Source organism: Musa acuminata, chromosome BXJ3-3 (genome assembly GCF_036884655.1).
Source record: "Musa acuminata AAA Group cultivar baxijiao chromosome BXJ3-3, Cavendish_Baxijiao_AAA, whole genome shotgun sequence".
NCBI classification, from domain to species: domain Eukaryota; kingdom Viridiplantae; phylum Streptophyta; class Magnoliopsida; order Zingiberales; family Musaceae; genus Musa; species Musa acuminata.
The window spans coordinates 26,903,718-26,931,286 of record NC_088351.1 but is presented as its reverse complement, the minus strand read 5'-3'; the positions used below and the strand labels follow the sequence as shown (position 1 = coordinate 26,931,286).

Genomic DNA, 27,569 nt, shown 5'->3' with positions numbered 1-27,569 from the left:
ATTAGGCTTGAAACAAGAAGGATATACTATTTACTATGATAGTTAATGTGTCATTCACCTCTCCAAGAATTCAGCATACCATTCTTGATCAAGTATATTGATGTTAGATATCACTAGATTGTGATGTGCTTGAGACAAAAGAATTGCACTTGGAAAAGATGCATACGAATGAAAATGGATCAGATATATTGATAAAGTTTTTGTCTAAGGAGAAGCTTGAACTATATAGGTAAAAAGCGGGTTTAGTATAGCCCACCATATGAGCTGGAGGGGAAGAATTATTTGGTCTAACCTATATGTGGGTTTGAACTAGATAATTTGAAAAGTAAGCCCAATTCTGATTTATTAAAAAAAAAAAGGACATACACTTACTGCAGCGAACTGGCAAGGCGTGCTTGCAGCAAAAATAGCGACAACGTGAGAAAGAAACATAGAGAAAAGAGAAAAGGTGAAAAAAAGTTAAGGTTTGTTGGGGGCTTTCCGTAGATGATCGAGCAACTAAATTTTGTTGGTTTTGGCTCAAATTTTATATGAAGAATTCTTGTAACAAGTTTTGTAATCTTAATGGTACCAATTTTGGTTCAAATTTTATATGAAGAATTTTTGTAACAAGTTTTATAATCTTAATGGTACCGATCTACAATTTATTCTCTCTAAGGTACTTTCCTGCTATACCTATTTTGTGAGACCTAAAATTTTCTTTTTATGAAGATAATATGTTAATGTTCAGCGTCAAGATATGTGTTTTTATTGTTATTATGATCCTTTGGTTCTTTTGGAGAAAACTTATTGTAAACTTGTTATTATTATTAGTGATAGTGGAAGTTTGAGGTGGACTACGATCCCATGATTTCTTTTTTAAATTCAATATCTCAATTTGTGACTGATTTATTAATCTACTATTTAGAGCGTCAATTTTGTAAATTGCCCCTCGAAAAATATTAAAATAAAAAAAATCTCACGTTTTTTTTCTTAATTTTAATTTTAATTTTAATTTTAATTTAATGAATATTCAACAAGTGGAATTGAAAGTAACTCATGTTTGATAAAATTCATATTAAAATAAATAATATTGTTTATGAGGATTCATATTCTAAAAATCTTAGGACTCTTCTCTAAATTTCTTCAATTTTTGGACATGTATGTTTTAATTTGAGCATCGGAAAAGATATGCAGCCTAATGCAAAGAATTATTTACCTTTTATACTATATTCTAATTTAATTATTGAATGAGAAATTATTAGATTATGTGGTCCTGTAATTTGTGATAAGATATACTAAAGATTTAATTAAATAGCTTAACATATTTATCTTTAAATTTCACCGACTACTTCAAGTTCTGATTAACGTAGACCATCTCCATGACAAGGTAGAAGCGGAAGATAATGGAGTTGCTACATTAGCAGACACACAACTTACAGTAGGAAACAAACACGAGCCTAAGCACACTGGCTAGCAGCAACACACAAGCAGAGCTTCACGATGAGAAGAGCGAGAAGGAGATGAACGAGGAGATGAACAATGGCGCTAAACACAGCCTAATGGTGCTTCACGAGGTGGCCCTCGTTGGCCCTCTTGAAGAGCTCTGCCTGCGCTGCTGCGGCGCTGTTGGAGACCACCGCGGCGTTGAATGCATCCCTGACTTGCCGGGCCGTGAAGACGAAGCTCCTGCTCACCAGTGAGTTCAGGAACGACGCAGTCCCTTCCCGGTACAGAGCTCCGATCCCGTCGGCGCGGGTGTTCGATAGCGCCTCCAGCACGCTGGGGTTCCGCCCCAAAGCGTAAGTTGCCGGCGTGCCTAAGAGTTGGCCCAAGGTGCACCAGAACCCGAAGAGAGCCAGTATTGCTTCCGGGTGCGTTCTCCAGTAGCTACAAACACAGATCAATGCATGAACGAGGTCGGAAACCAATAGGCTCAGAAGGATGAGACGGAGATGCCGCTAGCTCTTACTCGCAGGTGAATGGTGAGGGATTGGAATCGGTGATCGGTGTCCCCGGAGGTGGCACGAGTGTAGGAGATGGAGGGGCGGTGGTGACCTGAGAAGAAGGTGCACCTTGAGACGGCACACCGCCGCCGCCGCCACCTCCATGCGACGGCGTCGTGCATGGAGTGCTCTGTGAGTCTGCACCATGCAAAGCAAACGTTGTGTCACAAGTCGCATTAACTCTTCACACCAATGCTTACTGTGAAGGAGACACATTACTCTTCTCGTCAACAACGCTAGTGACAGGTTGCTGAGAAACCAGCCATATGAGCAGAAAGAAGATGAGAAGAAGTTTCCCTTTCTTCATACTCCCCTCCGTGTACTACCAAACCAAGCTCAAAGTGGCAGAGGAGGAATGAGTAGATGAACAGTAGTGAGGAGTGACAGGAAGAGTGCATGTCTATTTATACGCAGGTGAATGAAAGTTAGCAGCTTGGATTAATAGCACTGAACAAGAAAATAAATGGAGTCAGGGAAATGGTTGGTGGGCTGCAGAAGAATGCATTCAAATTTCTTGTAGAAAGGACATGGCTTAGCAGAGATTTGTATCCGATCCATTTCAGATGGTTGCCTCCCTCACAATCTGGACAATAACATCTATCTAATTCTTTATCAGCTGCCTAATTTGTTCACTCTTGTAACATTGTTCATTACTACAGTTTGGATGCAACTGTGTCCTTCAGGGTCTTAAATGCCAACACAAAGGGGCTCACTTGTTCTATGCTTCATATTTATGAGCATAACACATGCAGCACCACATCCTTGAGAGGATTGTTTTCAGGGTTGTAGCAGAGAGAGAGAGAGACTAGTAAATTGAAACACTATCCTAAAACATGATATAGCATCTAACTAATATATGTTATCATTGCATTAGAACTAATTTAGTCCAACATCATTTGTAGGAGAAGAATTAGCTTCTTATACTATTAATCCTTCAGCTATGGGGTAACTGCAGTGGGTAGAGTTCAAAGATGATGCCATGAGGACAGTTTGAATTGTAGGTCTGAGTGCGAACAATGACTTTGGGGCATAAATGCCAAGTATTTGTTTCTTCTCCTGCTTTTGTTTTATTAGAAAAAGTCATGTGTTGTCTAGAAATCACAGATTTTTTGTTTTGTTCTGGAGAAACAATACCATCATGTCTAGAATGATGTCTCCTGTGGGCAATTACCAGTTGATGTTTCTAATTTAAGGATTTTTGTATATGTTCATTTTTCTCTTTTCTAAATTACATGTTATTTTATTTCTTTTGAAGTTTGTGTTTGATTAGAACGTACGAGGATGAAAACCACGCATGATCGTGTTACACAGTTATGATTATAATATCTTTCTATAACATTTTTAGTATTAGAAAAAAAATGCTCAATACCATAAGAATGTTCACCTACCGATTCTCTCAACGAATACTCAACTAAAGAGACTCTACCTCTAACCTATAGTACTTTTACCAAATGGAGATAAAAATCATTCTATCAATATATCAATGTATATACCTCAACATATACACCGGTGGAATACTGGTCCCTCACTGAGGTATTCTTAAGTCTCACTCAGTATGTGTAGATGCTAACAGGTTTGATAAAAGATCGTGCTCCACTTTTGCCCTAGTTGACCCAATAGGTGGTGCCACCAACTTAACTATAATCCGTAGGTCCACTACCACTAACACTTGTTAAGATTCCTCGACCTGATGCAATGTTAATATTTCAAAAGTACCCGAGGCCTATTAAATCGTCAATTGAAGGGATGCTTCGGTCCTCAATCGTGAAATTCAACAAATCATATCACCCTCAATTTACCTAGCTTGAATTCAAGACTTAAGCAGCAAACTCGATGGAGGACTCTATATGGATTTAACTATGATAGATGGACTGACGTTTGCAGGAGATACAATGAGAGCTTTAATTATAAAAAAGGGAAGTGCTAATTGACCGCATCACCCTCAATCTATCTTACCTGAATCTGAGGCCCAAGCAGCAAAGTCAATAGAGGACTCCCTGGTATCTAACTATGATAGATAGATTGATGTTCGGACGAAATGTGATGAGAGATTTAATAATAAAAAAGAGAAGCATTGATTGACCCCACCTTGGGTTGATCATCGTTCACCCAAAAAATCTAAGAGGAATGGATTCTAATGAGTTTCTTTCTCCTATCATTGGAGGTGTTCAATGGTAGTGTTGATCCGATATAGCATATTATAACTTTGTATATGGTATATCGGATGTCATAATATATTGTACATTCTCAATCATATTAGGAGGTCTAACACAAGAATGATATGCTCACTTGAAGTTATTTTTCATTTGTTCTTTCTCCCAACTAATGTACAAATTTTACTTCCTCAAGAATGTATATCCTTAGCCCTCAATGGCAACATTTCTCAGACTAAATTAGGGGGAGAAAGAAATACTCACAGTCTTTATCACTCGATTCGCCAATGAAATTCGAGGCATAGTAGACACTCATCTATTACTTATAATACAGATATTTATAATAGGGCACAATCTCTCTTGTCTCTTTTGGTTATTGATAAAAAGACTATCAACGATTATACTCGAGACACTTCAAAGAGTTAATCAATATACTATCGTTGAAGCAATGATCTTAAGCAAGCATGAGAAATTACGGAAGAGGCCAAAGCAACAGTAGCTATAATCAACCCCAACTTTGAGCTCACCATAATGGAGGTGAAATGAACGACCTGAGTTATCTCACCTAGAGTTTAAGCTGACCCTCCTAAATATAAATAGAATTAATTTTTTTCTACAAATAAAAGATAAGAGGCTCTTTGGGGACCCTCATCCAATGAAGACCTTGTTGACGAAAAAAAAGACAAGTCCAAATACTATTAGTTCTACCAAAATTATGGCTATGATACTAAAGATTGCTATGACTTGAAAGAGCAAATTGAAGAACTAATATATTCGAAGCATCTTATGTGGTTCATTCGCAAGCACCGAGAACTCACACCTTGTCCTTAAGGGCTAATGGAGAAATATATTGATGTCATCATTGATAGACCCACCTCGAGGGGAGGGGGGAGATGAGCGAAAAGCTCCTTAGCTTATAAAGCTTATATTTAAGCTACCATTAAAAAATGTCTAAGGATGGAGGGTAACATGAAAATAACCTTCAAGCGATAAGAGGTAGAGTGCCTCGACCCAAATCATATTGATGCCTTGGTGGTCTTTGTGAGAATAATTAATACTTGGGTAAGAGGGTCATGATTGACATAGATTGCTCTATTGATATCCTCTACTTTGATGCTTTTCGAAAACTTAAGATGTCAACTAACGATCTTACCTCAATGACTTTTTCATTGTCAGGGTTCACTGGTAACTCCATCTAACCTCTAAAGACTGTAAACATGCACATTATATTCGACAATGAGCTTTACTCCAAAACAATATTAGCTAAGTTTATAGTAATGAATATCCTCTTGACATACAACACAATCATAAGTCGACCAACATTGAATAGACTAAGAGTGATGGTGTTGACTTATCATATATGATAAAATTCTTAAGGAGAGTTGAGATTAAAGAGCTAAAAAGTAATTTAAGGGAGTCATACTAATGCTACCTAATGGTAGTCTCTCTACCAAAGAAAGCTCGACCTGAGACTTATCCAAGTTTATCCCCACATCTTAAGCCAATGGAGTACCAATCGAGTTGCCTTTAGACAAAGCTCAACCCAACCAAACTATTAAGGTCAAGGGGACCCTTCCCAAGAAGAAGCATATGTAGCTTATCAATTTCCCAAGAGATATGCCAGGAATCGATCCCAACATAGCTCAATTTCACTTGAACAATTTTTCTGAGGTGTGACTAGTAAAGCAAAAGCCTCATAAGTTTGTGCTGGACCACCAACAAACAATTAGTGAGGAGGTAAATAAGTTGTTAGGAGCAAGGTTTAATCTCGATATGTAGTACCCCCAACAGCTCACCAACGTTATACATGTTAAATAATCTAATAGAAACTAGTGGATATATGTCGACTATATTGATCTCAATAAAGCATGCCCAAAGGATAATTATCTCATTTCTTAGATTGATTAGTTGATGGATGCTACCTTGAGTCATGAGCTTCTCACCTTTATAGATATATTCTTAGGGTATAACAAAATAAAAAGGTGATGGAGGATCAATAATATACTTTATTTATCATAGATTGAGGCATATATTGCTACTGAGTAATGCCCTTCGGGTATAAAAATACAAGAGCAATATATCAAAAGATAATAAATAAAATATTCAAGCATAAGATTGGGAGGAATATTGAAGTTTATATAGATGACATGATAGTAAAAAGTAAGATGATTGACTCGCATAGTTGATCGAGACATTTCAAGTTATGAAAAAGTTTAATATACATCTCAATTCAACCAAATGCATCTTCAAAGTTAACTTAGGGAAATTCCTCAAGTTCATTATCCATCAAAGAGAAATAGATATAAAACTTGAGAGAGAACGAGTCATTTTAGAGATGCATCCATCTCGGTCAATAAAGAAGGTTCAATAGTCAACGGGTCGACTTATGGCACTTAGTCAATTCTTATCCTGATCTGACAGTAGGTGTTTACCTTTCTTTCGGGAATTGAAGGACCTAAAGGGTTTCCTTTGGATCAAGGAGTGCCAAAATACATTTAAGAAGCTGAAGGATTACCTTACCAAGTTGTTGTAGCTCACTTCCTCTACCTCGGGCGAGATTCTAAGCGAGCTTACTTCAAGTTCAAAATCTCTAACAACAAAATTGAATATGAGACACTTCGAAGCTTTGGCTTGCTTGAGAGTTTCAAATTCAAGATTTGATAGTGTTCGATAACTCACAGTTGATTGTGAACCAAATAAAGGGGAACTATGAGGCTTGAGATATAACCATGATAATATATCTTGTCAAAGTTTATAAACTAATATCAGTTTCTCTAGACTTAATGTGTTGTAGGTTCCCTATGAACATAATACCCAAGTAAATGTACTTGTTAGGTTAGCTTTGACTCAAGATGTGAGAGATGGTCGATCACTAATCGAGATGCTTTCAGCTTAAACTATAGACATGCATGACATGGCTACGATCGGGGAAGAGCCAAGCTTGATATACAAAATTCATGAACACTTTCGAGTGATCCCATGTTGGCATCAAGAGTCAAGCAGCATCAAGCATAGTATTGCCCAATTAATTACTTACATTGTAAGTTTTTTAATTAATCATTTCTTATATGTCTAACACCTTGGGAGGTCGGGAGGGTGTTAGTCGAGGTGTATGAGGGTATACACATGGAGTATATTAGTGTATGAACTATCATTTTCAAGATACTTTAGTAAGGTATCTACTAGCTGACGCTGTGCAAGGATGTGATAGCCTATGCCTAAAAATGCGATATGTGCTCAAGGTATGTATGGATATAACATCAACCGATAATCCCTTCGAGTCTAATCAATTGTGGGTAGCCCTTCACTTAGTAAAGCATGGACATCCTCGAGCCCTTTCCACTATCCTCAAGCTAGTAAAAGTTTTTTATCATTGTAGTTGACTATTTTATAAAATAAGTGGAAGCTAAGCCACTGGCATCGATCGCTGAGAAGCAAGTCAAAGAATTCATATAGAAGAATATCATCACCCGCTTTAGATGGAGATCAAATCGATAGCTCATTCTCATACTAATAGTCTTGTCAAGGTCACTAATCGAACCATTCTCGAAGGGTTAAAAAAGAGGATTATAGAGAAAAAGACACTTGGGTAGATGAGATACCGAGTATCTTATGGCTCTCTTGGATGACACCTAAAATTAGATTAAGAGTCACCATTCAACCTAGCCTTTAGTACCAAAGCTATCTTGTCATATGAGATAGTCTTTTGAATATCTCGGGTTCGAGAATTTTGATGAGAAAATCTTCGAAGGACTTTGGGCCAAACTCAACCTAATCAATGTGGTTAGAGTAGATGACACTTAAGGGTACTAAGATATAAAAAAGTGATAGCCAAGCTTTATAACCAAAGTGTTTACCCATGTGGAGTCAGATTAGGAGACTTGATGCTTTGAAAAGCTAAAGCCAATGACCTAATTAGATCTTAAAGTAAGTTAGCATTAAACTAAAGAAGACCTCATCCAGTTATCAAAGTTGTCTTAGACGGAACCTATCACTTCAAAATGAGAGGGGATAGTTATGTAAGAACATAGTACATTGTAAACTTCAAGAAATTCTACTCTTAAGGCATCTCTCGAGGTTGGGTTGGGGTGATTATGTCCTAAGCGTAATGCTTTAGTTTACTATGTCTTTGGCACTAATTGTTAGAAAAAAAGAGGGATATTCTCAAAGTGCATGTGTTGTAAGTCAAGAAAAGAAAATTTCATTACTTTAAAAAAACTACATCAACTCGGCCACACTGATATATTCAAAATAAGACATTGACCCACCAAAGTACAAAACTGATTAAGTGGACAAGCCCAGCGATGCAATAAAGTAAAGACAAAAAAACTAAGTTAGGTAGATAGACCCGATAAGTTAGAGAAGGCCAACATAATATGACAAGGGACTAAGCATTATGGTGAGGTGGCAAGTTGAGATTATTGTTAAAGAACACTTGAGTAGTTATCGGAACATTCTGGTCTTTGGGGTACTCGGCGAATAGATCTTCCTCAATCTTTACCTCGGGGTACCTTATCTTGAAATGAGCTTAGGTGATATAGTATTTGTATTGATACAAGATGACCCTCGGTCTCTCTAGACCCTTCCTGAACTCGATGCTGGCCTTGTAGTCAATGAATATCTCATTCCATTACCTTGGTATCATGATTTTCTCAACCTCTAATGTCTCCCTCAAAGCCTTCAACTTACTGCTCCTACTTTAAATTTGCTCGTTTAAGGTGACCAATTGCTCGGGCATACTCATGACCTGCTAGTTGGCTGCAGCAACTTACCAAGTAAGCTCAGAGTTGTAGGTTCTCATTGAATCCAGCTCTCAAGTAAGTCATAGTAGCTCATCCTTCATGTTGCGATTATTGATCTTGACCATCTTCAACAATTCAGCGTGATCAACAAAATATTGCTCGACATACTCTAATTGGCTCCCCAACTCAACTCCCTAAGCCGCTACTTCGGTAATAAGTGTTGTGTCTCCCCTCTCCCTCTTTAGCTCATCTACCTCCTAATGAAGATTATTGATCATAAGAAACTAATGATTAATAACGAAACCAGCATTTTGTATGCGATCGAGAAGGGTCATGACAAAATGATGATGCTACAAGTTAAAAACAAAGAGATTAACCATGATACATCAACAAAGAACTAAGGGGCAACCCAAGATCTATGATTTAACTTATCAGCACTTCATTATGGTGGCCCATGTTGAGAAAAACCTTTGAAAGAGAATGATAAATCTATTTGGTAATCCCGGAACATAAGGACCCTTAGACAATATTACTGTGTGACTCCAACATTGCTTCATATTTTTTATTCTTCTTGCAAGTCCTTGTATCTTGGTTATAATAATATATCTAAAATAGAGTCTACTTTGAACAAGTCAAATATTGGCTTTTGTCTCTCTCATTTTCTTCACGAGGATGACCTTCGAGGATCTTTGAAAACATTAGCATCTCGAGATCGAGAGGCACCTCAATCGACTTCTCTTTAGAAGTTTGTTTCACCTCAGAGTCTTTAACCTATCGAGGATGGGTCCATTTTTTTTTTTTGATTTTTTTCTTCTTTTATGAACTATGATCGATGATGAAAGGACAATCAAAACAAGTTAAGATTGAATTATATTATTAAATTATATTATTAGTGAAAGAATAGTTGAATTGAGTGAGTTCCAAATTATTTCACGGCTTTTCACAAAATTATATAATTAGATTCTAACATTTGTCTGCATTATTATAGTGTGTAAAATTAAAGTGGAGCAAAGAAAGCATAATAAACAGAGACAGCTGAACATTAGAAGGCAACACCCACCCCCCAATACTGTGTCCCAGGAGCCACTAGAAGTCTGCAAGAAGCCATTACTCACCATCTTACCACCTCAATATTATTGTTGTGGAGATAAATTTGTAGGGTTTCTTTCCTTTTTGTTGTTCCGGATAAAGTGAGGAAACAAAGTTATAGTCTCATATCACACGAATGTGTGAGGATAATTTAATTGTTGTAGAGTACTTGAGTAGCTTGTATTTAATCCTGTTGGACCACTGGTTCCTGCTCATTAAATTAATGAATCATTTATTTCATCGGGTAGAATTATGATGAATGATTACCATATACAAGTGAAAAAAAGGACTACCTAAACCCATGGAAGGGGGGAGAAGTTGGTCAACATGAGCTGGCCATAACATCAGGTCCCCTTCCTTCAGCTTCATCGACAACATGATCCATCAAACCTTGAATGCTGAATCTGCATGGACAAGTGACTCACTACATCATTGACCCAATTTGTCCCACACTTGAGATGGCAATTGATCTGAGGAGCCCAACATAAAAGAACTTGTTTTCCAACCAAACACACCTCTCTCTCTCTCTCTCTCTCATTGTTCTTCTTCCTGCAGCTGGATCTAATTTAGTTGATTCTTGTAGTGGTTAAAGGGACAGAAATGGTGAGAGAGAGAGAGAGAGAGAGAGAGAGATCATCATCATTTTACTGCATGAAATATGAGTCAAATGTCTGCCAAATCCATCTTTCCACATCTCAACGAGGACCACATCCCTCAACCATGAACATGGCTGTCTACTTCATAATTAAAGCTAAGTTGATTACAACACCTACAAGTCCATCCATTATTTGTACTTGTTGGTCAAGTGTTGATCTTTCAAGGAAAATCCATTTAGAAAATAATTTCCCTAATTTTTCTTTGCTTCATCTTTTTCCATCTCTGCTTTATGTTTTTAGACAGAGAAAAAGAGAGGGAGAGAGACCTAATCAGCAGCCTGTTCTTTGTAATTTAAGATATGATCGTTCACAATAGTCATTTAGATCACCATCTACTTGTGGAATGTAGACGACTGCACTCACTTGTTGTGCTATTCTCTGCAAGGGAAGGAGAGGGACTTCCATTGATCCAACTACTGAGGCTCCAAGATTCTGTCATGGCATTCATGATCAAGCCAAACTCCAGCTTGATTTGGGAGTCTTTTCTCCTTCCCTGGCTGCCTCATCCTCTCTTCCCTGTGACATTTCCTTGCTTGTGAATTGGATGAGGAGGGTAAAACTTCCCTTGACATGCATAATAACAGCAGCTACTTGCCAGTCAAATCCTGCAAGTCTTTGATCATGTCATCTGCCGCTTCACACAAATGTCCATTGATGGATGCCTTTATATTGCCACTGACAGGTCTCGCATGGTGGTGGTCCATCTGCATCTGCTCTGACTTGAACTAGTGAGACATTGATGCTCCCTTTCGCTCGCCTCTCGGCAACAATTCAAAGATCCATCCAAGGAGAGTGCTGTAGTTACCCTGCCGTTGACAAGCAAGCTAATCTTCTTCCAGTTCGAGATCCACATGATCGTTGTTTGGACCAACTCATAAGACAAAAGAAACAGGGGAGAGGGAAAGGAGTAGCAGTGGCCCCCAACCATGGCAGAAGCCACTGTGTGCCTTCGAAGCAGCTTCAGTGATCAGCTCAGCTCAGCTCTTGAAGTCAAAGCAGCTCGAGCTTTTCCTGAATTGGTCAACATACGGAGCACCATATTTCTGTGCCATGGCAATTTGCCCGTGATACATTTGCACACAGAGCGAGAGAGAGAGAGAGAGAGTTCCATTTCAACACAGCCTACCCAACTCCAAGTCTACACAGTCTCGGCTCCTTCGGTCATTCCCTCTCGTCACCCAAATCCAAATCCAACGCCAACAAACACCAACACAATCTCTACTTTTAATCCCTCCTCTTCTCACTCTCATCCAGATTGCCACACCACACTGCACCCGTCAGCAAAAGATTAGATTTTTCTTCTTCTTTAGGCACATCCATCAAATGGAACTGCAATCTCCTGATCCTTCCTCCTCCCCCAACTCCACCTCCAGCAGCAGCAGCAGCAATGGAGTGGCCACTGCAGCAGCCCCTTCATCCGCACCTCTCACTCCCAAGTCCATACCCAGATCCATCGACGCCAATCCTTCCCCCACCACCTTCGTCCAGGCCGACGCCGGTTCCTTCAAACAGGTAGTCCAGATGCTGACGGGCTCCGTCGAGACCACCGCCAAGCACGTGGGCGGCACCGTGGCGTCGCCCACAAGGAGCGGGATCCCGCCCGCCGCTAAGGCCACCGGCCCCAAGAAGCCGGCTTTCAAGCTCTACGAGCGCCGCGGCAGCCTCAAGAACCTCAAGATGATCTGTTCTGACCCGAACTCGCCGTTGGGCAGGGCCGCCTTCCCCCCCCGGAGGCAGCCGGAGATCCTCTCCCCGAGCACGCTGGACCTGCCGTCGTTGACCCTTAGCCCGGTCACACCGCTGATCCCTGATCCTTTCAACCATTCGGCGGCCGCAGCGGCAGCGTCGTCGGCGGAGGACCGGGCGATCGCTGAGAAGGGGTTCTACCTCCACCCTTCGCCGAGGACCACGACAGGGGCCGCGGAGCCGCCAAGGCTGCTGCCGCTCTTCCCGGTGACATCGCCAAGGATGCCGTCCGCATCTTCCACCTGAGATGGCTCAATTGTACACCTCGGGCGCTCTACCACCAAGCAAACCAAATCAACGAAGCATGGACGAACCATCTCCGTTATGTTCCCCTTCAGTCTTACTTGTCTCTGCGTGGTCTCTCCTTCATCAAGATCATCTTTTTCTATCCATTTCTTGGCTATCTGATGCTTCTGAGTCGACAACTGAGAAAATTCTCTTCCCTGGCGCATACTGTGATTGATTTGTGTCAGATTTTTCCTTAGTAGATTACTGTTTCTCGAGAAACCACGTGGAGATCATCCCATGCAAGATCCAAGAAAGCAAAAGCTAGCTGCTTTGGACTTCCACTTGCCGATGAGCAACACAAACAAGACGCAAATGATTGGTTCCTTCGATTCACGACTTGTGTGAGCCATGTCCAAACTCTAAATAATGAATGCTATGCGGTGTTTGCGAGAGTCAGAGAGACCGTGAGGTGAGAGCAGAGGCGCCTAGAATTGCATCATGATATATATATATATATATATAATGAGAACAATAACAGTGTTCCCCACTTGTTGATTGACTCGAGTGTGAATTAAAAAGGACTCTCTCATTATAAGACTTGAGCTTGGGGTTGGGGTTCAGTGAGAAGGATGGAATGCAGAGAAATGGTGTTTACTGGGAGTAACCGCAGTAATAATCATGATAAATAGCCAAGATTATTGGTACTAATCATGCAAACAGAACATACGTTTACAATATAGGCATTTTGGTTTACTGATGGTTCAGTTCTTTCATCAGATCAAATGATGACAATAGCACACACATCCCAATCTTCCCTTCCATGGATGAGGTCCTCATCTTCCATGCTGTCCCACCCAAACATAGTGGTTTCTGCTGAGATAAGATACTTGCCTTTTGGGACGTTGTGGAGAATTCCTTCCGGTTGTATTGTAACCTTCACTAAAGCCAGAGAAGGAAAAGGAAGAAGAAGAAGAAGAAGAAGAAGGAAGTTGACCAGGTCTCATCTGTATCTGCTTAATTGACTTGAGATGCGGTACATGGAGAGTGAAATTACAGTCTCTCTCTGCATCTGGATATTTATTAGCTCATTATTATGCATATAACAGGAAGGAAGTCAGCATCTGGTGAAGTTTCTTCTTCTTCGGTGACATGTTGCTGCTAAATGACAAAAGGTAAAAAAAAAAAATAAGAGTCATATTACTAGGATTTGGCATTTCTTTTAAACCCCATATATTGATTGATTCCTTAAACAAAGTTTCTTTGCCAACCTCACAATCGACCTCAAACATTATGTTGTCGGCCATGTCCAATGATGTTCTCTTACTCTGAAAAGGATCCAAGTGATGTTCTTCATTCTTTTCATGTTCTAACATTTTCAACCTTTTTATGCAATCATCAAATCTGCTTAAACTTGCTGTGAGATTTTGTATCACAAAATGAAAACTCCGCCACAATCGAAAGATCAGGATAGATCTGTGATCTTTCAAGTTGCAAGGGCATTCCTATCCTTTCCTCTTCTCTGTCATATCAAGGTATCTTTTGTTGGCAATCATCTCTATCTATCTATCTATCTATCTATCTATCTATCTATATTGGTGGCATTTCAAAAACCTGGACCTCCTCTCTGTACCCATGATCAAGACAGTCATAAGAACAGTTCAACTCTGAGGCACCTCTGTTAGTTAGATTGCTCTCCATTTCATCATACTTGTACCAAAGAGTACCAGTGTAGATTCTTTTGGGCAATGCATAAGTTGGAACCGATCAATTCATTCATTGGCAATGTCACCAAAAAGAATAAAGAAGAACAATCTTTCAGAAATATGTATATAAAGAAATATTATTCTGACCCTTTGTGTTGCTAATGGGCACAAGAATATGTTCTTCCTACAAAGCTTTTAATCCATGAGCTGACTTTAAAAGGAGAAAGATGTGATGCCAATGCTTTTGATTGTAGTTGTAATGTGGATCAATAGTGCGCCCGCCCAGTCATACCCATCTGAAAGAAGCAGCATAATTTGTATTCCATATAAATTAGGGCGAATATAGTCAGTCCTTCGTCCAAACTTTGGACATCAAAATATCATAAGAATCCCTATCATAAAACTCCCAATATCACTAGATTCTCGGTTCTTGCCGGACCGGTAAATACTAGCAGGTAAGTACGTGATAAAATTGCACTCTTTTGCCAGTGGTATATCATCCGATTAGGATAGGGAGGGGAAGTCTAAACACAGATGTAATCAAAACAACAAATGATACTGCCTTGTCCCATCCTCCTTCAATAAAGAGGAACCTTTCACTGATATTTCTGAAGTTTAAATTTGCAGACTCGTTTGGTTGCTGTTCATTCATCGTAGCTGAGCGAGCATATCGGTGAGGAAGTTGGGCCTTGCAGTGCAATCAATCCTTTAGGTTGATTGGTGAAAGAGGAAGCAGCAGCAGCAGCAGCATATATGAATGACACAACCAGATTAATACTGATAATATTTCATTGACTAGGATAGATAGGAGAGTTGTAACACAGGACAGAGATAACACAGATGATACTGCGTTATCCCATCTTACAACCTATCAGCCTGCCCGAATTATTAGAGTACATAGCCACACCTTCTTCTTCCGTTTTTTTTGTTCTTTTGTTTTTTATGCATTGCAAACTTTTATTTAGTGGTAGTGACAAGTGCTTCTCAGTTGCCACACTTGCAGTCGGTGCAGGCGCAGGCGGCGCCGCACTTGCACTTGCCGTCATGCTCGGCAGCTTCTGCGGCAACGATCACCTCGTCGACGTAGCTGAAGAGACGAAATGAATACGGAAGAAGCATTAGGTAAGGTGATAAGGTGTAATCCTAATTAGTTTGATCATCCTCGAAGAGGAGGAGGGAGAAGAAGCTAATCAGTACCTCTTCTCGGTCTCAACAATATCGATACCGTAGCTGTTTCCCTTCTTCCTGCAAAGGCAAAACCAAGTTCCTCAGCCAACGTTGACCTTCTACATATACATATAGTATCGCTGATGTTCCCTAATAAAGCTCTGAGTTTTGACAAGCGATGTGGGAAGAGTCGACTCATCAAACACAAACGGGGCGAGGTTAGAAGAAGAAGAAGAAGAAGAGGTGGAGGGATGGAGGATGACTTACACGCACTGGCTCTTGTCAACGCAGTCGCAGTTGCCGCAGGTCGACATGGTTAGACGAGGAAGGAAGGCGAAGAGGCTCGAAGAAAGCAGAGGATGTAGTGTGTGACTGGTATGGTGTGTTCTTGGAGAGAAAAGGGGCTTGTTTCGTGCTTATTTATAGGCGCTCCTCTCACACACGCAAAGAGAAAGAATGAAAGAGGGAGGATGGGCATTTACTCGTTCGTCTGTGCAATCCACACGCCACCCGGATAGGCCGTCTCGGGAATCTTAGACGTGCGTGGTGGGGGAGGAGAAGACTTGGCATCGTCCGCTCACGTCCTTGTCTTCGTCTCGTCCCCGCCACAGAGATCGCAGGCGGCTGACACACGCAAGCTCGCATCCTTCCATCTTATCATCCGGAGCATCATCACTGTAAAAGATACGAGTATACTTTTATTGGAAATCTCTAGAAATTTAAAAGCTACTTTCGATCCTTAATTCAATGAGCGTTTACTGTGAACAATTGGTGGGTTTTTGCGGATATGGCCGTCGATTCCTATTCTTGTGAGAGAAATGGTTAGAATCTAATATATATATATATATATATATATATATATATATATATATATAATATTATATTATATCCTTCCCTAACGAATTAAAAGAAATATTTATTCATCTGTCAAAGGGAGAGATTTTTTAGAACCTAATATATGAAATTAATTAGAAGCCGATGTCAAATTTGGTGGATAGAATGTGAATCGTTAGAGTGAGTAGATGATTATGATTTATTTTTTATTTTAATATTTTTAATCCATGATTCTCTCATAGTGACCAAATCAATTCAATGTGCATCCTAAATTTTTGTTGTTGTATTTTTCTTGGAGATGGAGCAAGTCAAGCCAATATTGGGGTTGGATTTTAAATGAGGTTTTCGGTCTAATTAGATCCAAACCCATGGAGATGATGATGATGATGATAATAATGTAAATCCTACCCATTACTTCAATGATAGATCTCATGTTTGGATCCATACCGAAATGTCTTATGTGCAATTTTATGTAACAGAAGAAGATTAATGTAAGAAAGAAAAACAGCAATTTGCATGGCTTTCAATTAATTCCTGCGAGAAATAGTGCCAACTACAAACCCATATATTCCCACTCTACGGTAGGGAACGGACATTGCAGGAGCAGGTCGTCGTTGTCATGCTCGAAAAAGTCGATCGTCACTGTCGCCTGACCTTTCGATCTTTACTGGAACAACAACAGCCTAGTGTTGCGGGCTTCCCTTATCTACGTTGCTATGTGGATCTCACATCCCATGGCTGCTCGCTGTGGAGGAGTCCATATCATCATGACCCAGTGGGCGTCCGATGTGATTTCAGGCCCTCAGCCTGCAGTGCTTTCAGGAAAAAGAACATTATCGCCAGATTTATCTGCTCAAAGATGGACACAGTTTGGCCAAGATAAACATAGCAATTCAGCATTACAACCATTTTTAAAGACATACAGAGAGAGAGAGAGAGAGAGAGAGAGAGAGAGAGAGAGAGAGAGAGAGAGAGAGAGAGAGAAGAGAGAGAGAGAGAGAGATTGAGAGAAGAGATCAAAGCTTCGTAGTGCTACTTCAGAATTCCAGAGAGTGGAAGTTCGTTTAGTGAGACAACCAAAGGAACAGTCCTGGATTGCCAGAATTGGAAGAGTCATGGGTGATTTATATTGAGTTTGGCATTAAACCTAATTAGCTTAAGCTATTGGTTGCATGGTGTCCAATCTCATGTATATTGATCATGACTAGCTTAACTTCGATTTATTTGATCCAATAAACAAGAGAACGAAAGAGACAGAGAATTGATGGGCACGATAGCCACCTTCTTATTATCTCGAGATCGTAAGAACGAGAATGCAGGTGAAAGCTATTGTTGCAGTAGTAACTTGGCCAAAATATCTTTCAAAACAAGGGAGACATCATATGGTTGCTAAAGGATCATGAACTGAAGAAATAGACCTTTGTTAAAGAGCTAATAAGTAAAATACAACAGTAATAGAGAGAGAGAGAGATCATTGGAAGGCACCTTTTTTGTGTTGCTGGTGTGAACTCATCTGAGCTTGTGCCTCCTCCCTTGAATTGATGGTGTCAATTCCTGCATCTCGGAGGAGAGAACTATCAACTCATCCTTTGGGGACCAAATAAGTGTCAGTCTCTATATATTGTCAGGCAAGCATACTTTATGAGGAACAGCTTGGCCTGCATCTCTGCAGACAATGCCACTAACAACTCTTAGAACTGGTTAGATAAACTATTGCATGTCAACTAAAATAATCCGAATATGCAAAATTGTGTTCAGATTGACTCATTAAAAGCAAAAAAAATTGAATATAAAACTTGATCCAGAACTCCAGCTTAAATTGAAGCCATCAGATTGAATCTGACAAAGTTCCTTTGGTCACAAAAGATAAAGATAAAGAAAAAAGAAAAATCATCAAAACGTCACATGTAAGAAAGAAATGTGTTTTGCTAACAAAAGATTCTCATGCATCTGTGATCTGGCGCAGAGATATAAGTTAATGACAGCATGTAAAATATCCTTCAGTATATCATAGAAATGGTTGAGATCAATTTCCTCTTTCTCAGAACAAATAGCCTCAGCACTTTTCCAGAACAAATATATGACATGTACCAAATGCTAAGATAAAGACTTGATCTACAATAAAACACAGTATAACCATAATACAGAGAGATTGGATGGGATGCAACCATTTTTCACTCTGATGATGGTAACTTATATCATTCAGCTCTTATACTGCAAAGTCAAGATCATGTTCAACAAATGCATTGAGCACTTGCAGGTTGTGCAGAAAGGTCTTGTGAGTTAAAGGTCAAAAAGGAAATCATCGTTCATAGTTTCAGATTGGTTGTAAAAGTTCAGTAGTAATTTGGCTGTGTAGAAAAAAATTCTTCTCTTAACCTATATTTATACTGGTAAATGATTCCATCAGAAGATAATTTTATACTTTTAATGATAACCATGACAACTTTTGAAAAGCATAATATTGTTAGTAGTAAGTTTCTGAAGTAAATAGATTATGAAAACTAGGAAAACAAACATGTAAAAATCTAAGAGAAATCATGTCAAACGTGAAATCCTATTATTCATTTCTCAATTAAGTATATATTGATGCATCTGTCTATTCTACATTTCATAACTGTTATTCTAAGAAATGGTCACCAGAAATTCAAAATCCAGCATCTGTACACCTCTCTACAAGGTAAACTATATATCATTAAAGATTAACATCTTTCCTGTTCAATTTCGGAACATTCTAGGTAACAGAGAATGCATCACACATACCAAGATACTCCATCAAGCTCACCTCGCTTGCCATTCCAATTACCAGCATATTCTTACCTGACGAATGACGACACGATCAACATACCACAGCTAACATTATTCAGCATACAATTTCTTTAAAATGCTATTGTACAACAAACAAAAGAGGTTACATAACGAATAGGTCACAGTGAGCGAAATTGCAATGGGCATCTTTGGGGTCAAAGAAACAACAGGAGAAACATACAGGTCATTTTTATTTTAGCATTGAATGTGTAAGTGTGATTCTTGACTGGTATTCTCTAACACTGCTTTCTTCTTTTCTTTTTCTTCCCTTCTTTTTTTCTGCTTGGTGAAATTAGGGAGGAATTTATACAGAGGAAGAGAATAGAACCTTCCTCGGAAGCCATTTCAGGAGGACTAACAATGTCAGTGAAAATCAAATTTGAAACGTGCGGTCCAATAGCTACATACTCTAAACATGACAGAATTGTCAAGCCACAATAGTTTACAAGAACATGGAGCCCTGCAGGACAAGCGTACTGACTGTGACCAGAGAATGTAGGACAAGCCACAATAGTCAAGAGCTATCTATTATAGAAATCACTATCTTTAGATAGAATAATGTATGTTTTGAAACAGCTGTTTAATATGTTCAAATGGTACTAAGAATCTAGGCAAAAGAAAATTATAATGGACATGACTTACCTGTCCATATCATCAAGAATTATGATTCTTAGTTGAGATCTTTGTAAGTATCCCCAAAAATCTGTGTCAGACAAGACTTAGTGACAGCACTAAAAAGAGACCACTACGACTGAACTAACTAGATCAGGTGGCAGCTGCAAATAAGTAGGCTAGAAAGTCAGATTCAAAAGAATCCAGAACCAAAACAACATTAATTCTTCCGGGGAAGATATAACTTATGGAGAAGGATATATATATAGATTAAATGTTATCTCATAATCAATTCATTGACTTGAACATTTTCAGTGAGATAGTTCTACTAGCATAATAATAGGAATCTTGACAATTTGTGCAGGTTTACTTGCATCACTTAGACCAAGCATTGTTTCTGCAGAGATCTATGTCATGAAAGGTGTCGATCATTAGACGGATGAAGACGCCAAGTTATTCTGATCATCACAAATGCAAGAACAAGTTAGGAACTTGACAAATGGAAAGTCAGTTTCAATACCAATTGTTGCCGTCATTGCAGTTTTGCCACTGTTAACAAAGAAATATCATGAATCAACACTGCTAAGAAGTAGGATTTTTATCATTTAGAAAACAGGTTGTCGACTTACCTGCACTTGGCCCTTCCAGAAGGCATGTAACAAGTGGATTACCCTGGCTTACTTTGACTTGTTCCACGACAAGCATAGCTCTTACATGGATGAGAATGTGTCTATTGCCACATTCAACAATCCCATTAAGCCTGCACATCATTACACACTTAATTTAGTACTATACTACCAAGACAAAATAGAGATTCAATTCTTGTCTAACAGATGACAGATAGCAACCATAAGACGGTAAAAAGAGATGGATAACTCATTTTAATGATATAGGAATTGCAAAGACCATCATGCATCAGTAAAGAAGTCCAAGAATGCTCAAGCTTCATTTCATATTAGTATTGTAGTAATTAAAGGCTTTTGAGAAGCATCAGAAACATTATTTCAAATGAATCAGATTCTTCAAAGTATCAAGAAACATGAATGATGGTTCTTAACAGCTCAGCAAGGTCTTGCAACATGGTTTTCTGACGTTATATTTTCATATTTATCACACATTATTCAAAATCCAAAATAAGGAGCAAAGAAAAGCTTCCATCAACTACACAATATAGCAAAATAGCAAGTGATAACAGTCTCGAAAGCAAATATGTCAGGCATTTAGGAAGTAATAATTTTATCTGTTGAGAATAACAGAGGTGCTGACTCCCACTATTAATTTTTCAAGATTCTGCAGTAACATGATATAAGAGCCAAAACAACCAAATAGTAGAGTAAAAAGGTTAAATAAGAACATTGAATGTGGGACCCATGATTTAAAAAGCGCTAGATGCCAAGGTCCTAAAATGCCTGAGGTGCTAGGTGCTTGTTCGAACGAAGCGAGACGCTCTAAAATATTAAATATAAAATAATTGATAAATATGATTATATAAATAAAAATATGATATTAAATTACTATTAACAATAGTTAGAGGGGAAAAAAAAATTGTTAAGCGGGAGAGAAAAACTCACTGACTGTGGAACTTTTGGACGATAGCGACAATGGCAACGAAGGAAGCTACGGACGACAACAGCGGTAGCAACGGAAGCTACGGATGGCACGTCGTGGGCAGAAGAAGTTTCAGAGGTGTCCGTTATTGGCAGAGGAAGCTGCAATCCTCTCCCTCAATGGTGGAAGGAGCTGCACATGAAAGCAACGATGGCGAATGGAAGCTACGGATGAATGCTACGCCGTTGAACCCGTCTGTCGACAATAGAGGAAGCCTCAGCCCTTGAGGCAACAATAAAAAGTGTCGGCGACAAAGGCAAACACTATGCTATGGTTGATGGCTCGGACTTGCACGGGAGTACGAGGGGTGGCTTTTGCGGGGAAGAAAATAGCTACTTGGTTCAATTGAACCAACTAGCCACTTTGGTTTAATTGCTTCATTTGAACCGATCGCTCGACGCTTGGGTTTAGGAGCGCGCACAAGCGACGCCTCACTAAAGAGCACTGCCTGGTGGCTCGCCCAACCGGCGCCTCACTGAAGCGCACCGCCTGGCCCATCATTGAGGCACTTGGGCCTCGCCTCGTTCGTGCACCTAGGCAAGCGCCTAGGCGCCTATTTAAACCACTGTGGGACATAAGTCTCAAAAGACATTACAGAAAGAAATCTTAAAATCTTATTGACACAAGTGGTTGTTCATGCGCTTATCCGATAAGCTTATTTGAATATGATGCAAGAGTCATTAGTATCTACAAAAGCTTATTTGTGTCATTAATGTAATAAAGTAGGATGGTCAAAATGGAAAAGTATTTGGAATGTTGCATGGCTTTCATGTGCTAATGAACAAACAACAAGGGGTAGTCATAATCAATGTAAAATGACACAATCACAATTCCATATGAACACACTCATCTATATACACTTTTATGTTGGACAAGTTCTTTCATCATTTCCCAAGTTCACTACTAAAGGACTTAATAACTCAATGGCACATTAAAATCATATAACATTCCAAATACTTCTATCCATTTTGACTGTCCTACTTTAGTGCATTAACAACACAAATAACATCCTCTTTAATATTGTCATCCCATCAAATAATATCTAGATATCAGAATTTATTATGGCTTCAAGTTTCTTATTCATCTATTTCAACAATGTCTTCACAATTTCTTTTAATGTAGTTAGTGTTATGACACACATGATTAACCTCAACATGCATAATGTAAAAACTTTTGCTACTAAAAGTTGTCTCCATTGTTCTATACCTGATCCTTCTTCTCACGAACACAGCATACAAAATGATGATCTAGATCCAATGTAAACATAAATCTTTGGGAATAGCAACTACTGCAATACATATGCAAACATGCTAGCATACCAGATGAAGATAGTGATATCAAGCAGAAACACATCTAACCAGTCAACCTCACTGTCGACAGCAGCACCTCCTGCACCCTCTTTGTCAGCATCCGCTTCCTTGCTGTCTTCAGCAGCACCTCCTGCACCCTTTGTCAGCATCCGCTTCCTTGCTGTCTTCAGCAGCACCTCTTGCAACCTCTTTGTCAGCCTCCGCTTCCTGCATTATCCTCCAGTATCCTTGATTGCCCCATTATTGCCTGTGACCTCCTTGCAGCCTCTTACGGAGAGGGCCTTTGTCTGGGACATGACGAGGCCAGTGGTGTCTTCATCACCATCATGCTATCATGAATAAATATGACGTGTTAGATATCATAGTCAGACATTCAAATAAATGAACCATCATGCCGATTCATCCTTATATCATCATGGAAGATGACATTTACATAAAAAAGACTTACCAAATTAGCAGCACAATTGGACATCATCCAGAGGCGGAATATACTATTCAGGAACTTTACACGATGAAAGTTATAATAACATTTTCACAACAGAACAGCAGCGGCAGTACAACACATAAGATGGCATTCTTATTATATTTTCAGTGTACAGTGGATAAACCCCAACTTGGCAAAAAAGAAAAAAGCAACTAAAACAATATTCCATTTATTTTGGCCTCTGGAAAAGACCATTCCTTGGCATCCAACAACTACTCATTCCAACTCTTCATCCACATCATTGTCAGTCTCATTACGCAATACCTTCAATTTTTTAACAGCCTGAGCAGCATCGGTTTTGGCTGCACCATTGGCAATCTCAATAAGGATATCAGACTTCCGCCCTGTGGCCGCATCAACAAGCCCCCCATTCTTCTCAACCTTATATGATAGCTCGTTCCTCCCAAGGGCTGCATCAATGTATACAGTGGTGTTCTCATCAATCTCACCCTGTATGAGCATCCTGGATAGGTGGGTCACAACCTTCTTCTCCAACCATCTCCTGATTGGTCTTGCACCATACACCTGGAAACTCAAATATGTGTTATTCAATCACTCTTACGTCCTATTAACAGCAAAATCAAAAGAGAAAAGAGATGATGAACCTATACTTACAGGATCATAGGATTCAGATAAGACTATGTCCAAAGCAGCATCTGTCACAGCCAAAGCAATGCCCCTCTGAGCAAGGCGGAGCGCAACATCCTTCATTTGGAGCCTGGCCACCTTTCTGAGCTGATCATGTGACAATGGATCGAAGACTACTATCTCATCTAGTCGGTTAAGCATCTCAGGCCTAAAATGCCTTCTCACCTGCATAATTGACATATACACTAGTTAACCATTCAAAGTCTAACATTATGATCACTGATCAGGGCATGAGATCAGAAAAGGGTAGTCCGGATAAAGTACTTCTAGCAGAACTTGTTCACGAGCAATCTTCATCGAAGATTCCCCTGCCATTCCAGCAAGGAGGTGCTCAGCGCCAAGATTAGAAGTCATGATAATGACAGTGTTCGTGAAGTCGACAGTCCTCCCTTGGCCATCAGTTAATCTGCCATCATCAAGAACTTGAAGGAGTGTATTGAAGACGGCAACATGAGCCTTCTCTACTTCATCAAAGAGGATGACACTGTATGGCCTCCGCCTCACTGCCTCGGTGAGTTGTCCACCTTCCTCGTGCCCCACATACCTAAAAAATCAAATACTAAGCAATGACATTTGTAAGGTACAACCCTAGAACCCAGTAGACAATCCTGAGAAGCTTTACTCACCCTGGTGGAGCACCAATTAGGCGTGCCACTGAATGCTGCTCCATGTACTCTGACATGTCAATGCGGATGAGAAGATTCTCATCATCAAATAGTTGCTCTGCAAGTGCTTTGGCAAGTTCTGTTTTGCCAACACCAGTCGGACCCAAAAAGAGGAATGAGCCAGTTGGCTGCAGCGGCCGACCTAGACCGGCTCTAGACCGAAGCACTGCATCTGCTACTGCATCAACTGCTTGATTCTGGCCAACAACTCTCTTGTGTAACCTCTCAGCAAGGCCAATTAACCTGTCTTTCTCATTCTGACCAAGCCTTGTCACTGGAATTCCTGTCCACCGGCTCACAACCTAACCAGGACATCAAACTTTTAGTAACAAGATTGGTGAACAACTAAATCCTGAAGATTATGTTGATGTTGGACCCACACCTCTGCAATGTGCTCGGGCCCAACAGTCTCTGTCAACATCAAGTTCTCATTGGTACCCCCCTCAAGCGTTGCAATAGAAGCATCTATTTCTTGCAAGGCACCATACTTGAGATCAGCAACACGAGCCAGATCCATCCTCCGCTCAGCCTCCTTTAGAGTAAACATTAGCTCTTCACGGCGCTGCTTCAACCTGCGAATCTCATCAACTCCCTCCTTCTCCTTCCTGTATTTCATCATCAGTGGTTGCAGCTTATCCCTTAAATCATCCAATTCCTTCCTAACCTGAAGGAAACACATTGCACAACGTCATCAGAACTCAGAACAGACAACATATAGGATAACATATAAGATAAAAAGCTCTTAGGCAACAGACACCCACCTCAATAAGCCTTGCTTTACTAGCTTTGTCCTTCTCCTTCTCAAGAGCATGCAATTCCACTTCCAACTGAATCCTTTTCCTCTCCAGGTTATCAATCTCCTCTGGCTGACTATCAAGCTGTACCCTTACATTTGCACAAGCCTCATCAACCAAGTCAATTGCCTTGTCAGGAAGGTGACGGCCTGTTGAAAAATGAGAACAACACAATTCTCAGAACACAAATCAGAACAAGAACAGACCATACAGGGAAAAATTCCTGCTACGCCTATGACATTTAATGTCTATACTATGAAATAACTGGTTTATGTAGAAAACCAAATAAGTTCTTTTGCTGGGCCAAACACCCAATAGGTTCAGAAATGTAACCATACTAGCAGTTAATTTGGCCTTTGCTCTAATGAATTAGATCATTACAACTATGATGTTCAACAGCATTGTTAGAACATTGAAACTATTTGTAAATAAACAAACTAAAAAGGGCATATCCGGTGTACAAGGCTCTCGCAGAGGGTCAATGTACGTAGCTTTATAAAGAGAATATTTCCGTGACTTGAACCCTCCCTGATCTCCCAGGTGTACCAAGGCTCACCCTCTAAAATTATTAACATTTTGTGGCTGCTGGGATTTAAACCCAGGTCTCTACGGTCGCAAAGTAGAATTCTAACCACTAAACTACAGCCACGTTGGTGAAATCATTTGTATATACAAAAACCTAAATTTAGTTCTTTATGGCTGCTTCATATGCACAATCAAGTCAGAAACATGACGGTACAGTAACTACACTCACCATTAGTTGTCCTGAAAGCTAAGAGGAAAAGCTTGAAAACGTACCGGTAATATAGCGGCTTGAGAGCTGAACAGCGACCACAAGAGCACGGTCCTGGATTCGAACACCATGATGTCCTTCATACTTCTCCTTGAGTCCCCGAAGGATGCTTATGGTGTCAGCAATGCTGGGCTCTGCCACGTATACCTGCTGGAACCGCCGCTCAAAGGCGGCATCTTTCTCGACGTACTTCCTGTACTCCTCCAACGTCGTTGCTCCAATGCACCGCAACTGCCCTCTCGCAAGCATCGGCTTGAGGAGGTTGGCAGCGTCCATGGAGCCCTCGGTGCGTCCTGCGCCAAGAACGAGGTGGATTTCATCGATGAAGAGGATGACCTTGCCATCGGCCTCCTCCACCTCCTTAAGCACAGCCTTGAGGCGCTCCTCGAACTCGCCACGGTACTTGGCCCCGGCGATGAGTGCACCCATGTCGAGCGCCACGAGGCGGACATCCAGCAAATTGCTGGGAACGTCGCCGCGCACGATCCGCTGCGCGAGGCCCTCGACGACGGCCGTCTTGCCGACGCCGGGCTCGCCGATGAGGACCGGGTTGTTCTTGGTCCTCCTGGAGAGGACGCGTATGACGCGGCGGATCTCCTCGTCGCGGCCAATGACGGGGTCGAGCTTCCCAGCGACCTCGACCAGGTCGCGGCCATAGGTCTTGAGGGCCTGGAAGTTGGTGTCCCCGGACGCGCTTTCTACCTTCTTGCCCTCCTTTCCCCGGAGCTTCTCGATCTCGGCGCGGACGCTAGCGGCGCTGACACCGGCCTCCTTGAGGCACTCGGCAATCTGAGGGTCCTCCAGGAGACCGAGGATGAGTTGGTCGACGGCGAGGTGGGAGTCGCCGCGCGACTTCTGGGAGGACTGCGCACGGCGGATGACGTTGATGAGAGAGGTGGCAGCGGGAACCTCGTCGGGAGGGGGGGACTGGGAGGCGAGCTTCTTGAGGGCGACGCCGACGGTCCGATCGAAGGACTGGGCTGCGGCGTCGCCGGCGCCACCGGAGGCGTTGACGAGGGCCTGGCGGAGGAGGCCATTAGGATCGGCGGCGAGGGCGGAGGCAAGGTGGAGCGGCGTGATCTGGGCGTGCCCAGAGTCAAGGGCAAGCTCGTGGGCCGCGACCAGCGCCTCGTTCGTCTTGTGCGTGAATTTGTCGGGGTTCATGGCGGATCGCTTTCTTTAATATGTGGATACAGAAAGAACCAGATTTGAGGGTTGGGCTTACCAGACGGCCAGCACCTCTGGCAATGGACGAGGATGAGGGTCGCTATAAGCGGGAAGCAGAGAGCATTCGCGAAGCTACGAGAGAGAGAGAGAGAGAGAGGCTATACCAGAAGTGTCTGCAACGTCGGATGGACATCGTACGGATGTGATGTTTACACGTGGAACGAGGTTGGGGGTTGGGGGACGGGCCCGATCGAGTCTTTTTCCAAGGATGAGAATAGAAACGTGCCCAAATGTTTCGGGCTCCAGTACCGGTCTCAACTACGTGCTTATATTGGAGCAAGGCATATGTGGGACCCGCGAATTTTCCACTAAAGATG

The 27,569-nt window shown here is 40.9% G+C and overlaps 4 protein-coding genes and 1 non-coding gene across 7 annotated transcripts; 1 reads left to right on the top strand and 4 right to left on the bottom strand.

The window, feature by feature from the left end:
- Positions 1 to 1,378: 1,378 nt before the first annotated feature.
- LOC135633222 (protodermal factor 1-like) lies at positions 1,379 to 2,341 on the bottom strand. The gene is made up of 3 exons (XM_065142435.1): positions 2,205 to 2,341; positions 1,952 to 2,123; positions 1,379 to 1,869 (listed from the first exon to the last, which is right to left on the bottom strand). The coding sequence occupies exons 1-3, from the start codon at positions 2,290 to 2,292 to the stop codon at positions 1,539 to 1,541; spliced, it is 591 nt and encodes a 196-aa protein (XP_064998507.1). The 5' UTR covers positions 2,293 to 2,341; the 3' UTR covers positions 1,379 to 1,538.
- A 9,177-nt stretch (positions 2,342 to 11,518) lies between these two features.
- On the top strand, positions 11,519 to 12,811 carry LOC135633642 (VQ motif-containing protein 4-like). Its single transcript, XM_065143368.1, has one exon. The coding sequence runs from the start codon at positions 11,949 to 11,951 to the stop codon at positions 12,615 to 12,617; it is 669 nt and encodes a 222-aa protein (XP_064999440.1). The 5' UTR covers positions 11,519 to 11,948; the 3' UTR covers positions 12,618 to 12,811.
- Positions 12,812 to 16,696: 3,885 nt separating this feature from the next.
- LOC108952417 (vesicle-fusing ATPase-like) lies at positions 16,697 to 22,838 on the bottom strand. 3 transcript variants are annotated; one of them, XR_001977344.2, is made up of 5 exons: positions 22,690 to 22,838; positions 20,353 to 20,483; positions 19,067 to 19,123; positions 17,789 to 17,969; positions 16,697 to 17,110 (listed from the first exon to the last, which is right to left on the bottom strand). XR_001977344.2 is itself a non-coding variant. In XM_065144067.1 (4 exons), exons 1-4 carry the CDS (start codon positions 22,788 to 22,790, stop codon positions 17,911 to 17,913), a joined length of 348 nt encoding a protein of 115 aa, XP_065000139.1. In that variant the 5' UTR covers positions 22,791 to 22,838; the 3' UTR covers positions 16,697 to 17,910. The 3 variants fall into 3 exon arrangements, 1 of the variants encoding a protein (XP_065000139.1); XR_010495205.1 differs by having other exon boundaries at positions 22,698 to 22,838; XM_065144067.1 differs by having other exon boundaries at positions 16,697 to 17,969.
- Positions 22,839 to 23,194: 356 nt separating this feature from the next.
- Positions 23,195 to 27,283, bottom strand: LOC103978450 (chaperone protein ClpB1). The gene is made up of 7 exons (XM_009394242.3): positions 26,031 to 27,283; positions 25,200 to 25,381; positions 24,821 to 25,102; positions 24,400 to 24,740; positions 24,038 to 24,317; positions 23,741 to 23,938; positions 23,195 to 23,650 (listed from the first exon to the last, which is right to left on the bottom strand). Exons 1-7 carry the CDS (start codon positions 27,187 to 27,189, stop codon positions 23,342 to 23,344), a joined length of 2,751 nt encoding a protein of 916 aa, XP_009392517.2. The 5' UTR covers positions 27,190 to 27,283; the 3' UTR covers positions 23,195 to 23,341.
- TRNAR-GCG (transfer RNA arginine (anticodon GCG)) lies at positions 25,810 to 25,881 on the bottom strand. The gene has a single exon. It is a non-coding gene; the product is annotated as a tRNA-Arg (tRNA).
- Positions 27,284 to 27,569: the final 286 nt, after the last annotated feature.

Excerpts from the sequence above, each read along its gene's own strand:
- LOC103978450 (XM_009394242.3), bottom strand. The coding sequence starts at position 27,189 with ATGAACCCCGACAAATTCACGCACAAGACGAACGAGGCGCTGGTCGCG. Across the intron at positions 25,103-25,199 it reads GTAAAGCAAGGCTTATTGAG|GTTAGGAAGGAATTGGATGA; the intron begins GTGGGTGTCTGT and ends TGTTTCCTTCAG. Across the intron at positions 23,939-24,037 it reads GTGAACAAGTTCTGCTAGAA|GTGAGAAGGCATTTTAGGCC; the intron begins GTACTTTATCCG and ends TCAATTATGCAG.
- LOC135633642 (XM_065143368.1), top strand. The coding sequence starts at position 11,949 with ATGGAACTGCAATCTCCTGATCCTTCCTCCTCCCCCAACTCCACCTCC.
- LOC135633222 (XM_065142435.1), bottom strand. The coding sequence starts at position 2,292 with ATGAAGAAAGGGAAACTTCTTCTCATCTTCTTTCTGCTCATATGGCTG. Across the intron at positions 2,124-2,204 it reads TAGCGTTGTTGACGAGAAGA|ACTCACAGAGCACTCCATGC; the intron begins GTAATGTGTCTC and ends TGCATGGTGCAG. Across the intron at positions 1,870-1,951 it reads CCCTCACCATTCACCTGCGA|CTACTGGAGAACGCACCCGG; the intron begins GTAAGAGCTAGC and ends CTGTGTTTGTAG.
- LOC108952417 (XM_065144067.1), bottom strand. The coding sequence starts at position 22,790 with ATGCTGACAAAGGGTGCAGGAGGTGCTGCTGAAGACAGCAAGGAAGCG. Across the intron at positions 20,484-22,689 it reads GTCGACAGTGAGGTTGACTG|GCTTAATGGGATTGTTGAAT; the intron begins GTTAGATGTGTT and ends AATGATGTGCAG. Across the intron at positions 17,970-19,066 it reads GAGCTTGATGGAGTATCTTG|AGATGCAGGCCAAGCTGTTC; the intron begins GTATGTGTGATG and ends CATTGTCTGCAG.